A 14457-nucleotide genomic window follows, 5' to 3' on the forward strand; every position below is an offset into this window, starting at 1 on the left:
GATTTGCAGACTGCCTCACTACCTTTTGAAGACAGCAATCATGATTCTTCAAAAAGGAAAAGAAAGAATCCAAGACCTTTCCCTTTTCTTTCCCAGTCACCACAACTTCTACTAAAACAACCACAACAAAATAAAACAACAAAAAAACCCCACGCTTATTACTGACCTTAATTATACATGCGCCTGGCCAAATAACAGCATACATAGAACACATTTCATTTTAGGTTTCCAGAACTAAAAGGCCTGTCCTTTGCCCTGAAAGCCTTTTTGTCCAATTGCAAAAAGCTGTATGGCTAATCAGTGAGAGGACACTGGGAGTTCTGCAGTCATTGCTGCAGAAAGCGGTGCAGAAAAAGAAATGTATACATACATACACACATATGAACATAAAGAGAGCAAACTCATAAAAGCTGCACTGAAGCAATGAATCCTATCCTCTCATTTCATATGGAGGTGGGTAAATAATGGCACAACAGAGATTTCATTCATGCAGAGGTCTTGGGTATGCCGGGAAGTCTCAGTCTGACAATTTGCTGCAGATGCTTGCTTAGAGGAGCCATTTATCAGTGTCACCCATGCGCATTACAACACACTGCTTCCTCAGCAGCATGATTCCACACCAGCTTCCCACATAGCACACTCTGGTCCTTGATATTTCAGACAGAAATAGCCTTTATCTGGATCTTAGCAGCGTGTGCTTATTGAAACTATTCCTATTATCCAAAGTGCATGCGTTTGGAGTAGAAAAGAGACAGAATTTATTTCCTTTGCTGGTAAAAAGAACAGCAAATTAAGAGAAGTCACAACAGTTACCTTTCCTCTTCTCCCCCTCCTCTTTATACCCCTGTTTAGTTCATTGCTTATAAAGAGCTAACAAATATTAACATCAGTAGAGCTGACTCCTGGAGGATACAGGCATCCTGGATGTTTCATCTCTTGTTAAACTTAACTGGAATATTAAACAGGCAAGACAGCGGCAGACAAGCTAGAAGAAACTAAGTAAGGAATTGACAAAGAGGGTTGGCAATTTAAAACACTTCAGTCTGTGAAGTGCTTCATTTAGAGCCATCAATACCAGTGCATTCAGCCCTCATGTATACCCCCCACCTTTAGCTCTCCTCTACACCTTAAGTCTTTTCTATTCTGTTTTTAAAGTATTTGGAACAAGTACTACTACTTAATAGCACGCCCTTACAGTGTCCAGTATACTACTACTACAGAATTAGTAAGCTCAACACTAGAAATTCAAATTAAACTGGAAATCAAACATTTTTTCCTCCGGAGACAGGCACATAGAAAGGAGAAACCAGGCTGAATTTATAACTATTGCTGATGCACTAAAATGTATGTCATTTATTTTCTATGTTGGGTGAAACTGTGAGTGTAATGGGTTGAGTCCCTATTTTATACCAAGTCTCAAATGGACAGTATGGAATGTATAGGTCTTTGTGACTGGTAAACAAAAGAGAAACAAGTGAATTAGATGTAAGAAGGAAAATCTAGTTACATCCTTAGATCACAGGATGCACCAGTACCTTAGGCTTTGGAAAACCTAATTTCAGAATGAAAAATACTAAAGTGCATTAAAATAAAGGCAACTTTGGTTTAACTGCCTTTTACTCTTCTGGCTGCTTACTGGTTTCTGTTGTGAGAGAAAGAAATTGAGAGATGAAAAATTATAGGGATGGCTTTTTTAAAAGAACAAAAAAACCCAACAACTCAAAACACAACCTTCATATGAATTATTTCTGTAAAGCTTTAAAGACATCAGCAGTGAGCTCAGCCTTTTAAGGAACTTGGGTTTATCACCCATTTCTCCCTGCTTCCCAGTGTGCCACCTTTCCCATGGAAGCACTGTTTCTCTGCTGCCTGGACCAACCTAGGCACACTTCATTCTTGTTTCCATAGCCTGTCTTCTTCCTCTCAAAGCCCCGCACTTCCCCTTGCAGTGGGCCTTTCCTATTGTCACAGCAGCTTGTCTTTTAGGACACCAAAAACGTATTGGCCAATCTGCTGTAAGTGACTACCCTCACCCCTCGCAACTTTAAAAATTGTTAACAGTGATGTTGAAGCCAAACACCCAACAGTTCACCAGTCAAGAAAAGGATAAAGGAGATATGTGATCAAATACCTCTAACAATTAAAGATGATTGCAGTGGGGAAAGCAATTCTGAAAAGATTATTTTTTTTTAAACATCAGCACTCTCATAAAGAGCTTAAAAGAACCAGATCCCAACTGTTCATTTAAAATGAGAAGGTATTTCAATGAGCTGCCTGTCCCATCTCATATTCCTTACCAAACAGCCTCTTTGCAGAGCACTGAATCAATGACTTCACAAAAGCCAACTCTGCAAAATCTTGCGGACCCTTGTTTTCATGGTGATGGGAGAGTGTACCCAAAAGCTCCCTCAAGCCAGTTTCTTCTCTTACTCACCCTACCCACCGTAACTTCTTTCTCCCACCTCTAAATCTAAACCAAAATCCACAGAAATTTTGTCAAATCCATTATTCAAAAATGGATTTGACACACAGGAAAAAAAAAGGAAGTCTTATTAGGCATGGTAAAAGAGCAGCTCTGGATTTAGGCTTACCACCCATGCTGCAAAACCGCTTACAAAGCCATCACTAATGGCCTTCCAGCTACCCATCATTTCCCCACGTTCAGTCTGCCCAGATAGCTAGCTATTCCTTTCTAACAAATACCATTTTAATTGCATCTCCCACTTTGTTAGCCTTCTCGACCTCCAGTAAAAGCCCTCTACGGTCTAACAATCTCTTAAATCTGACACTCGCACTGACTAGCACACTAGCACACTTGTATGCCTTCCTGCTAGGTTCACATGTATGCAGGCTTATTGTCAAGAATTTCCATTAGGAATCTAATGAGTATGAGCTGAAATGACAGCTTTAGGACTAGTGGGGAGAGAAAAGGGGGGAAGGAGTGAAAAGGGAGAGGTGAATAGGAAAGAATATGTATGTGTATTGCAAATGGCCCCTGTCACCAAAGAGTTCATTGTGCCTTTCTGGTGCCAGGGCTTCTCCAGTCCCAACACCTCCCTCCAAGCAACAAATGCCAGCCACACAGCCTCAGCCACTGTTAACTCTTCCTGTGGGAACACTGCCAGCAATTTCAGCAATATTAACCCTGGGAATACTAACATGATTTAGAGGACTTGTTAAATTTTAATGATACCATTAGAAAAGAGGAAAAACACACAAGTCACAACTCCCAATTTGGTGCATTTGGCTGCTGAATAGGATATTAATGTTTTTCTTTGCCTGGCACTATTAAATGAGCAGTGAAACTAATAGAGAAATGAAGAGTAATGACTTCTATTCTTGCTGTTCAGTGCCTGCTTAAAGCCAAGACTGCCTTATTGCCCACTAGGCTTTCTGCTGGAGTCCGTCAGGTGGATGGAGTAAACGGGTAATTCTTTCAGCATTTGGCACTTAGCAGGTCACAGGTTCATTTAGCTAAGAGGCACAGAAAAATAAAACTGTCCAATTGAAATAGTAACATACAATCATTCAGGTTATTGGTTAGAAGGCAGAAGCCCACTCTCCTGAATAACTTCAGCGTAATCAAGTCCAAGTTTGGCTTTGGTAAGACAGGATTTTGCCCAAGTGACTCTTACAGGAGCTGGGACAGAAACATGCAAAGGTCAAGTTCCACCCCTCTTTTAGCAAAGGACTCCAGAGCAACCATCTTCTTCAGCACTGCAGGACACTTTCATATCTTCAAGTGCCCCTGTGATAAAAGGAATAGGCAATTTCCAACAGAACCACACAGCAGCCCCCAGAAATTGAGGGGTTGTATTCCTGAACCCTCATTTATCTTCAGTTAATTAGGAGGGTGGGAGAGAAAGAGGGAATGAAACATGCACAACTTGGGGAAAATTAATTCCACCACTGAGGTGTGTCTGCTCAAACAGTTCTGAACAAAGTTGAAACCACCAAACCACTGAATTTTCTCTTTTTCTTCAGAAAAAGAAAATATTTACTGTGGTGGGTGTCAAAATCTCCTTTCATTTGCTTTTTCCCAAACATTCATGCGAGTAGAATTTTGTTCCCATGCAAGCCCATGAAATAGAGAAGCTGTTGTGAATACTCAGGTGCAAATAAACAATCATGTCAAAGTATTTATGATTTAGGGGCCATGGTGAAATAAGTTAGAGTACAGGTTTGTTATTAATACATCACAGAACATCTGCAGGTCGAAACACAGTTGTAAAAAACAAATACATATAAAGCAAGTTCCACCTGAAGGTAATTTGGAAGCCAAAACACTTAAGCAGACTGCGTTCCCAATTTAAGATTTTCCTACAGACACTACACCTGGATGGATGCTCTACATCAGTCATATCACACTGGATACATATATCCTATCTCCAGCACACACAGTTCCTCTGACATACACCACCAGTAAGAAATTTAAAATGTTTTCCAAAGCCACACTCACATTGGCTTGCAGTATTTTTTTCACTAGAATAAAATAATTTTTAAAAGGCATTTGATGCTCTTTTCCTGAATCACCAAATCCATTGAATAAGACCATTGACCAGCCACAAACAAAGCAGATACCGTAGAGCCTGTAAGTTAAGTTCTCCGACTTGTAGGGCAAAGTGAGCAGACTCAGCCCTACTTTGTTTAATAGTAAGGCATGACAAATTTAAATATGCATTACAAAAATCTTATACCAACACAGGATTTACTTATGTGAATCTAGAAGTGTCCAGTTCCTTCTGAAGAGAAGCAAGTCTTTTGTTTTCATCATAAACCATAAACCTAGTCCAATTTAATACCCCATCAGTTCCCTGAGGTCTCTCAAACAGAACCTCCTTGGCAATTCCACCCCCCACCAAAGACTACTACTGAATACAGTTTCAGAGGAAAGCTGAGAAGAGGAAACCAGTCTGAATGTTTCTTCAATCTGAAATCTTTTTTTCCCCTCCCAGAAAACACAGAATATTTTATAATATATAAGAAAGATCAACCATAGACTATATGATTTAACAGTACAGTTTGAACAGAATAGCAGGTCTTAGTGACACCTAAAAGTAAACACAGTTGAATATGAAAATAAATTTTAAGAAGTATACCAATGCTGGAATGGTAAGTAGCTTTTAACAGCCTTACTACACTGTCTTATTTCAAATAAAATAAATTGAATTCTGGTACCACAACAATAAATCTGAGCTGCAATTGAATACACCAATTTCTTAAAACTGATTCTTTTGTCTAGCTGGTATCATATTTTCTATTACTTTCTCTTTCATAAAGTAATTAAAAAGTAATCCCTATATTCTGTACTAGTTACAGCTGAGGTTACAGTTGGATGCATTGTGCTGCTCTCATCAGTACCCTTCTCAGAGATCACTGGCTCCTCGCATCTGCTGTTGTAATAGCACATCTAGTCACTCCCTGACCTTTCAATCAAAAGGATTTGAGTTTAGAAAGCAGGGCTATTGAAAGCATTTGAACTATCTATCATTTTGATAAGAACTAAGGCAGGGAGCAACCACCATGTATTCACACAGGAGACCTGCAGGGATGCTAACTTATGACCTTCATATGGAGAAGAGAAAGCAAAGGCACATTGCGAAACTCACAAGGGGCCAGGATGTCTTAGCCCTGCTCAGCCCAAGCAGCATATCTGACTGCTACTTTAAATGCATGCAAGTATTCCGTGGTTTGAGGTATATGATAGGTAGAGCTGTGGCCTAAATGAAACCCTGCTGATTACAATGAAGTTAGAATCCCTTCACTAGGGCCAATTTCATGCAAGTGAATAGACTGACAAGGTTCAGATCCAGACTTCTTTTTTTTTTTCTTTCCTCTCTCTCCCCTCCCCCCACTTACACTGTTTTTATAAGTAGCCAGCAATAGTTCATGTTATACAAAGAAGAGTTTTCAGTATTTGACATTTCTTGCAGGATCTTTTGAACAGCCTCCGTACCAAGCTCAGAACAGTCCAGTCAACATTCCCCTGTCCTATGAGGTGTCTTGTGTGGGTCCATGCTTTTTCTTGGAAAAACCTTAAAAATGGTTTCATCAAAACACTACTAAGCTATACTGTAATATCAGCTAAACAGGGAACTGGATGGAAAAGAAGCATAAACAAATGAATATTCTGGCTGTAAATACTACAGGATATTACAACTGTACCAAGAAGGTGTCTGATTATATATTTCAGGTTTCAAAACCAGACATCTAAACACAGTTCTTAGCAGCTTCATTATGCTTATTTATTTTTTTTTTAAAACCCTGTTTTAATGTAGGAAGGTTGCATTGAAGACAACTGAAAATAAAACTGGACAACATAAGTTACTGGGGATTTTTGTTCCATAAACCTATGAATAAGGATGTAGCCATGGTATGATCATCTAAAACAGCCTTGCTCCAGTGACCACCCCATGTTAACAGAAACCGTTCCATGAAACATTGCTAAGTCTTTGAAACATGGAAGCTGAAGCTTCTAAAGAAAAGCAGCATTTCAATGTGTGACTTGCAGCAGACTGCTTGCCGTTATTACTTTACCACTGCTTTCTAGAAGAGCAATACCTTAATTAACTGATGTGACTTCCATCAGTGTCACAGCATAACCAAAATTTGGTCCAATAATGGGAAAGACTGTGGAAGACACTTCTAGAACTTTCCACTCTTGGGATACTATTTTGTTTATCAGGTTGTTGTTACATACTATAGCTTGCTTAATTCAAAGTAAACATCCAATCTGCTTTTCTGAAGTCAGGGACAGTTCATGAATTGCAGCTTCAGCAACAAATAATGTGTACTAGGAATTATTTATCTAGTGGGGGGGGCAGAAGGAGGGGAGAGCCCATATGCTTGTATTCCTCACATATTATTAACATACCTGCCTCTCAGGCTACAGCATGACACTTTGCTAAGATCTAAGCTAGCAATTTAACTTAGAACATCTCTCACGCTTTTGACATGCAGTCCGCATGTCACAAAATGCTACAGTTCCTACTACATCATTATATATAGAGTGTGACAGTCAAGTTTATTGTGGTGGCAGGCTGCAAGTTCAGTGCTTGGAAGCACCCCAATTATATGATGTCAAAGGCTACAGCTGCTGATGGGGCAAAACTGCAATGTCTTTCAACCCTACACACACAGCACTGCAACATTCTAATAATCTGCTGACACAGGCATGAATCCCATTACATGCCAAAGGCCCGTACTGGTAACATGTGACATTTTTTCTAACACTGTCTGGGGAACTCAGCATGGACTACCTTTCTTCCTCTTCCCCTTCCAAAATTATACGCCCAAATCCTACGCTTGTTATACAAGATTGCTACGGATGTTGCAAAATTTACTTCTAGGAAAATAATAAGGCTATCTAAAGGTACAACATGATTTTAGAGATCAGCGCAGCATTCACAGCACATGTAAAGCACCTTGAAGGAATTTTGTCAACTAATAGCCTGGCATGAAGAGCCCAGCTACAGACTAAGCACTGACTGTGTATTTCTGAACACAATATTTTCAGATGCACAGCCAAGTCTCAGTAAAAAGAAAAAAAAAATTTGATCAAAGTTTTGCTCCTTTGTAGAGATCCACTTCAGATAAAACATCAATACTTCCCCCTCCACCCCACCCCCACAATAGGTCTGTCTATGGTCTAAAAGTATTTTCTTTTCTAATAGGAAAAACACTATTGTCTCAGTTCATTAAATAATCATAGGCCTGTTCCTAATTTCCAGGGCAGTCAGTAATGGCAAGCCTCTTTGATCCCATGGAGAAAGCTGCAGAGCTAACGGTTTTGACAGCTTCCTAAAAAGCAGTCTTTAATATACAGTATCTTCACCCTTAACTCAAAGATATTTGCAAGCTTGAAAGTATTTATATCATTTCACATGTTGATACTGTGGATTGTGGCAGCAAGACTTCCAGCTGCTCCTAGAAAAGGGTTTACATTAATTCATCAGGGGTGAAGGCATATCTGTTTGTCTCCTCTGGACCTCTGTAAGCAGCTGTAATTCCAGTGCAAGTGAGATAGTTTGTGGTTTCCCAACTTGCCAGGAAACATACAACTGCAAGAAGATTCAGAGAGGAGTTACACTAAAGGTTTGGTATTGTGACTTGTGATGCAACACAAAAGAATGGTTGTTGTTGCCTAAACGTTAATGGAGTTAATCCTTCCAAATGCTGACAAATTACCGCCTCAGGCCATTTAAAATCACATTTCTAATGCAATAATCCTATCTGCATTACAATGACTTTGGATGAAATGATTAGGTGCCTGAGATTTTTTTGCACAGTGAATTAAGTCACCATACAGACTGGCCGTGCTTGTTCACAAATTAAAGGTCTGGACAGAAATGAAATTCCATTATTCTGCCACTTGCTAAGCTTTGAGGAAGGGTTCATTACTGTCCTGTCTCTACAGGGAATGTTTCTAAAGTAGCCACAAGCTAACAGGAACCTATTTTTCATTAGATCAGTTTCAGGGCTTTCTTCATTATTAATAATTATTAGTCAAGTCTTTGACTACTTAACACCTCTGAAATAGAAAAGGCTAATTCAACAATATGCAAGCAAAAAGTGAGATAGAGCATCAGTAAATCTGTGAAAAAAAGAAAACAAAAAACTGTATGCTGAATACAAGCCCTTTCCTTCCTTTTTCACAGACACACTGCACTAAACCAGAATTTACCCAATTCTTATACTCAGAAGCACAGACTTTTTAGCTAGGGGATAGTCCAGAATACAAGCCACCTAACAACATGAGTGCTATCCATCTCTAGCATTTAATATAGCATCCTTACTTCCTGACCAAATCACAACATGCCCAAGCACCTATCCATGTCTATACATTCAATTTACCTCTTCGTTTAAAGGCTGTGTTCAGGATTTTTGGAATCCCATACTAACAAATCTATAATCGCCAGCTTGAGACGATTCTTATTAGCATTCAACTGAATATTTACACACAATATAATTTGATACACATAAATATAGCAACTCTTCAGTTAAACTTAATGATCATTTTTTTGTCAGATGCCTGCAAGGTTAGTGTTCCATTGAAGCCAGAGGATATCACAGGTTTGAACTCAAAGCAACCAGATTTCACACAAATTCTGATAAACATGGAGCATGATGCCATAAACTTCTATACCAGAACTTTGTCTGATGCCCTTCTGAAAATATAGCCCATAAAAAAGCTTAAAATTTAAAAATAAAAAAAAATATTAGTAATTTTTGAGGCAATCCTTATCATGCAAGTGTTTGACACTGTAATAAAAATCCCACAATTACCACCAAATGCTCCAAGATCCTCTCAGTTACAAACTGCAATGTGCAACTATAACAGCCACCTGTGCTAGTCATTTCCCATGGGCATGCTTTGCATAGGGGTTACAATAAGATTTAATTCTCATGAAGCATAGCCCCTTGTATGTACATAATTACTGTACATCATTAAGTCACATCTGTATCAGAAGAGGGGAAAGAAACAAGTTTTTAGTATTTCTCTCTTTATAAGTGGCAGGGAACCTGGCATTTTAAATGGTTAAAATAAAGTAGCAGAACTGTAGTTATATATTCCTTACCTTTGTGCCTCACCAAAAAAAAAAAAAAAAAAAAAAAACAACCACCAAACAAAAAAAACCAAACAACTAAATCCCAGGTTTTCATCCTGTTGGCATATTAGGAGAGAATGCTTCTATTTAAAACTGAAAGCTCAACACCTCAACACTAACAATGAGCTAGTCAGAAGCAGTTTGCTCTAGGTTAAATGTGGCTTTTTCTGTATCAAATTAAAAGCTTCAGTACATAGCTCCATGCATAAAGCCTGGTCTGTTTATGCAGCAATTAAGTATACTCTTCCACTTTGCAGATATACACAAACCTTTACATGATTGCATACTGCAGAAAACATCAATGTAGGTTTACATTTGCCTAAGTTACTGCAGATTCCAATATCTGCTACTAGATACATGTCAAAGCACAGATACCCTCATATTCTGTTTGTCCTGCAACACACAATACCCCAGGTTATGTGCATTTCTAAATACAGTATAAATGTGAAACAGGTGCTACAGACTATATTTATAATGCTAATGAAATTTCTATGCTGTCTTCAACAGCACCAACAAAAATCATGTAAGTCAGCTAGATCTGGCTGACTAGAAGATGACTGATACACTTAAATGCTCCATTTAATTGTTCTAATAAAGGCATATCACCAATTAGCTGTGTCCTACTGCGCACCACAGTCTTGAGTTGTAAGACGCTTTGCAAGTTCTGAGGGAATACCCAGAGCCAGGAATGTGATCTGCTCCTTCTTCCACTGAACTCAGCGGCAGGGTCAATTCTACCCCACCAAAAACCTATTCCCATAGCAGTAATCAAGAGCCGACCTCACAGGACCCAGCTACATTAACACAGCATGGTAGACTCCAGCCTCAACCCAAGCCAAAGTAAGTTTTCCTCAGACACAGGACAGGTTTTCAGATTCTCGCAAGAGACCCTGTACCTGTTGCGCTCAGAGCGCAACCTCAGAGCATTGCTGTGGCACACACCTACAAAAGCAGCTCACGGGCCCCAGCTGAGCCCACGCCAACACCCTGCTTTCCCCTAAGCAGACACTGATCAGGCTACCCCATGGATGCCAGCAAAAACAAACTTGCAAGACCAGCACAGCATACCCAATCCAAAGAAGTCAATGGCACCAGCTGTGATATATGTATCCCATATCACCTAGACCAAAGCCTCACTGTGCTGGGCAGTGTCTGCTGAAGGCAGAAATCACAAGCCCAGACAGTTCTGAACAGTTGTAAATAAGCCAGAAAGGATGAGAGAAAGGGGTGCTTCTGCAAAGAGCCACAGCCAGATAGAACCCATCCACAGAAGGGAATTGCGTATAAAAGGCCAGAGGACCTCCTCAACAGGATTGAGCCCACAAGTACGATTAAGCATAGCAAATAGGACAGAAGGTCACCAGAGCCTGCAAAGACCACCTTACTTGTGCCTCCTTCCTTCCCTCTAAACGCACAAATTGGATATTAACAGTTTTGTAAGTGGTACTTCTACAGAACTGGAAGGTTTGGAAAGAAGGTGTAAGAAGAAAAAAAGAACATAGGTAAGGGGGCTAAAGAAAGAGAAGTAAGGCTTACTACTGACGTGAATAAAGATTGGCCTGTACAACACCATCAGCTAAACTATGCGAAGAACAGAATAGAACAAATAATAGCAACACGAGGGTAACCTCTCAGGAAGGCGAAGATGGGCAGCAACTACCACTATTACAATGCGAGAAGCCTGTACAAATCTTTACTTGACTGCAGAATCTGTCAATTTCTATTTAACACTGTGCCAGGGATACAAAGCCTTGATGCTGAACTTTTTATCCTTCCTCCACCCCCAATGTCAGTTAGAGACATAGCTGTATCAGTAATTTGACACCTATACCCACAGCTGGTAATCACTGCCAAATCACACAGCCTGAAATTTGTGAAGATTTTAGTACAGGGCCACTTTCCAAGGAATCAACCATGTATTAATATGGTTAAATTGACTATTAATTTTGGTGGTTCCACCCTTCCCTTTTCATGAATAATTCAGTTAAGCCAGCTCTTGAGACAAGGTAACAACCAGCCCTCAAGCCTTTTGTTCAAGAGAACACAACCTCCCTCACAAACAGCACATAAATAACGGAGAGTACAACACAACAGCAGTACCAGGGACCCTTTCTCAGCAGTCAGCTCTTTTCCATGACACCTCTTTATCGTAACCACTAATGAAAACTCTTTGAAGTTGAAGAGTAAATATTACCATTTGATAGTACCTGGACCCAACAGGGCAAACAAAATTGCATTGTATCACATTCTGGGAGCTGTAGACCCATTGACAATACAACACTCACAGGGTTGCTATGGAAGAACCCAATGCTTACTATTTTGGTAGCATGGGGTCAGCCAAGGGTTGCTGGTCACTCTTTGAGGGCAGTTAGCCTTAATCTTTTTATGCACAACAAACAGGGAAAAAAAAAGAAGCAATGCCAAACAAAACAAAAACAAGGAATTTCAGAGTATGCCTTTGGAGTACCAGATTCCCTAACAGAGGCAGAAAGCAGACTTCCAACTCTATCCATGATCAGTCAACTCTTAAAACCTGAGGCCAGATTTCAGAAATGCTTGCATGCTCTTCAGGCACAGGATTATTCAACTGATCACACAGGGTCCAACAGCTTTGAGTATTTTTAAGTCTTCCTATTAGGAGGAAAAAAAAAAAAAAAAAACAAACAAACCAACAAAAAAAGCCCACCACACTGAAAAAAATCTAGTGCTTCTCTGTAAGAGAGAAGCATCACCAAGCTGTCCTTGTGTTAATAACACCCAGGAGAGCTGGCTCCAATGCCGTGGTCTGCAGCAGCCTCCCTGGGTGACCTTTGGGCTCACACAGCATTTCAACGCCTCATCTGAACTTGGTGCTACAGGAGGATCTCTCCTGCACCTGGCCCCACAATGGAAGTACAAACCGTGGGCATCAGACCGTACACACCTTACGACTAAGCTGGCTGCCAAGTCTCAGCGTATTTTGTAAATCCATCTTGTAGGGATCAAAGAAACCCAAAGGGGAAGGGACCAATGACTCCCGCGTGGCATTCCTACCCTTGTTTGCCCCTCACTGCGAACAAGAACAAGTAGTGGGGAAATAACAACACAAAACCACCGTCAACGCAATGAAAGGGGGAGGCAAGGAGCGAGCTTGAAGGGACTGTCACAGATGCCGCCCTGCTCCACATGAAGCAGGAGGAAGGGACGGGGAAAGGGAACAAGACCAAGAAGGGGGAGAACCCAAGTGGACCCTAAAACCCTCAGCGGTGACATCGGCCGAGGGGAGCCCCGGTGGCCGGCAGCCCCAGGGGAAAGCCGGCTCGCTGCCCCAGCAGCTGGGGGGGGGGCCGCTCCCAGGCGGCTGCGGTCCGCCGCGCAGGCACCCCCCCTCCCCGCCCCAGCCCCGGCTCACCTTGCTGCTGACGGGCCCGGGGATGAGGAGCTTCAGCGCCTGCCTCTTCAGCTCCGCCAGGCGGGCGTTGCAGTGCTCGCACCAGACGCCGCGGTCGGAGCCCGGCGAGGAGCCGCCGCCGCTGCCGGAGCCCGGCGAGCCGGTGCCGAAGCCCGGCGAGCCGCCCAGCGAGCCGGGGGAGCTGGTGCCGATGCCGGGCGAGGCGGGTCCCGGCGAGCCGGTGAAGGAGCCCGGCGAGGAGGTGCCGGAGCCGGGGGACGGGGTGCCGGAGGAGCCCAGGGCAGAGCCAGCTCCCTCCGGCGCCGGGCGACTCCCCGCCCGGGACTCCTCGTACGCCTTCCGGTACCAGCTCTCGGGGGAGAAGGGGGCGGCGGGCTTGGTGGGGGAGCAGGGGTCGGTCACCTGGAGCGGGAGAAGGAGCAGCGGGTCAGGCAGGGAGGCCCGGCGGCGCCGGCAAGTTTCGCTCGGACGCTCCGCGCCCGCGGCGGCCCCCGCGCCTCGCCCGCCCCCGCGGGCGCCCGGAGCCGCCGCCCCGCACCGCGGAAGTTGAGCGGGGCCGCGGCCGGGGGCGATAGCCGGCGGCGCCGGTAACCGCCGGGCGAGGGGCGCGGGAGCCCGGGCGCGGCGGCGGTCACCGCTCCGAGCCGCCCCCCTCCGCCGACAACTTACCCCGTATTTTCTGCTCCGCGCCGTGACCGCAATCCTCTCCTTATTTCCAGCCACTGAATTCATGGTGGCTTCGCAGCGCGGCGGGAGAATTTCCTACAGGTTTCCCAGTCCGCATCCGAAGGGAATAGCCGGTCCCGGGAAGTGCCCCGCGGAGCGGGCAGGCTGCTCCCTCCGCCGGGCGCAGCCGCCGCCGCCGCCGGGATCGCTCAGCCCCAAAGCGCCGTCAGTTCTCGGGGAAACGCCTGGGGCTGAGGTTTTCTCCCGGTCGGTTTTTCCTCATTGTCTTCCCTCTCATTCCCTTACAACCCTTGTTTTCACAGAAACAGCAACATCCAGAGTAGGAGCATTCCCCCCGGCAGGCAGCACAGCTCGCTCTCCTCCGCAAGTGAGGCGAAGCATCCAAGGGAGCTTTAGGAAGGTGAAGCAGGAGCGGGAGCCGCGGTCGCCCTAGCAGGGACGCCTTCTGCCGCCGCTACGGCGGCAACTTGTTTCCTTCGCCAAGGTTTGCAACTGAGTTAAAAGAAATCCTCCAAAAATATCGGGATCCAGGCTCTGGGAGGAGCCTCCGCGTCCCTCGCAGCCAATATCCTCCTGCCCATTTGGGCCTGACAGTTTTGCAAGGAAAGGGAAGAGAAGGAAGGGAAGGGAAGGGAAAAGCCGGGCGGTGGAGCCCTGTGCGCTCCCCGGTCAGCGGCGGAGCTGCTGGGCCGGCGGCTACGAGCAGACTGCCGGAGCCTCACCGCAGGTCTGCGCGATGCCTCGGCTGCCAGGAGGGTCCATTTTATTTTG

General features: G+C 43.7%; 1 protein-coding gene across 1 annotated transcript in view; it reads right to left on the minus strand.

The window, feature by feature from the left end:
- The window catches only part of KIF26B (kinesin family member 26B), a 312864-nt gene extending 298711 nt beyond the window's left edge, over positions 1–14153 (minus strand). Inside the window, exons 1-2 of the mRNA XM_049830857.1 lie at positions 13669–14153; positions 13000–13401 (exon numbers count right to left, since the gene is read on the minus strand). Coding sequence (XP_049686814.1) covers positions 13000–13401; positions 13669–13731 — 465 coding nt within the window. The 5' untranslated portion in view covers positions 13732–14153. The remainder of the gene's footprint in view (positions 1–12999; positions 13402–13668) is intronic.
- Positions 14154–14457: the final 304 nt, after the last annotated feature.

This window comes from Accipiter gentilis, chromosome 28, assembly GCF_929443795.1.
Source record: "Accipiter gentilis chromosome 28, bAccGen1.1, whole genome shotgun sequence".
In the NCBI taxonomy this organism is placed as follows: domain Eukaryota; kingdom Metazoa; phylum Chordata; class Aves; order Accipitriformes; family Accipitridae; genus Astur; species Astur gentilis.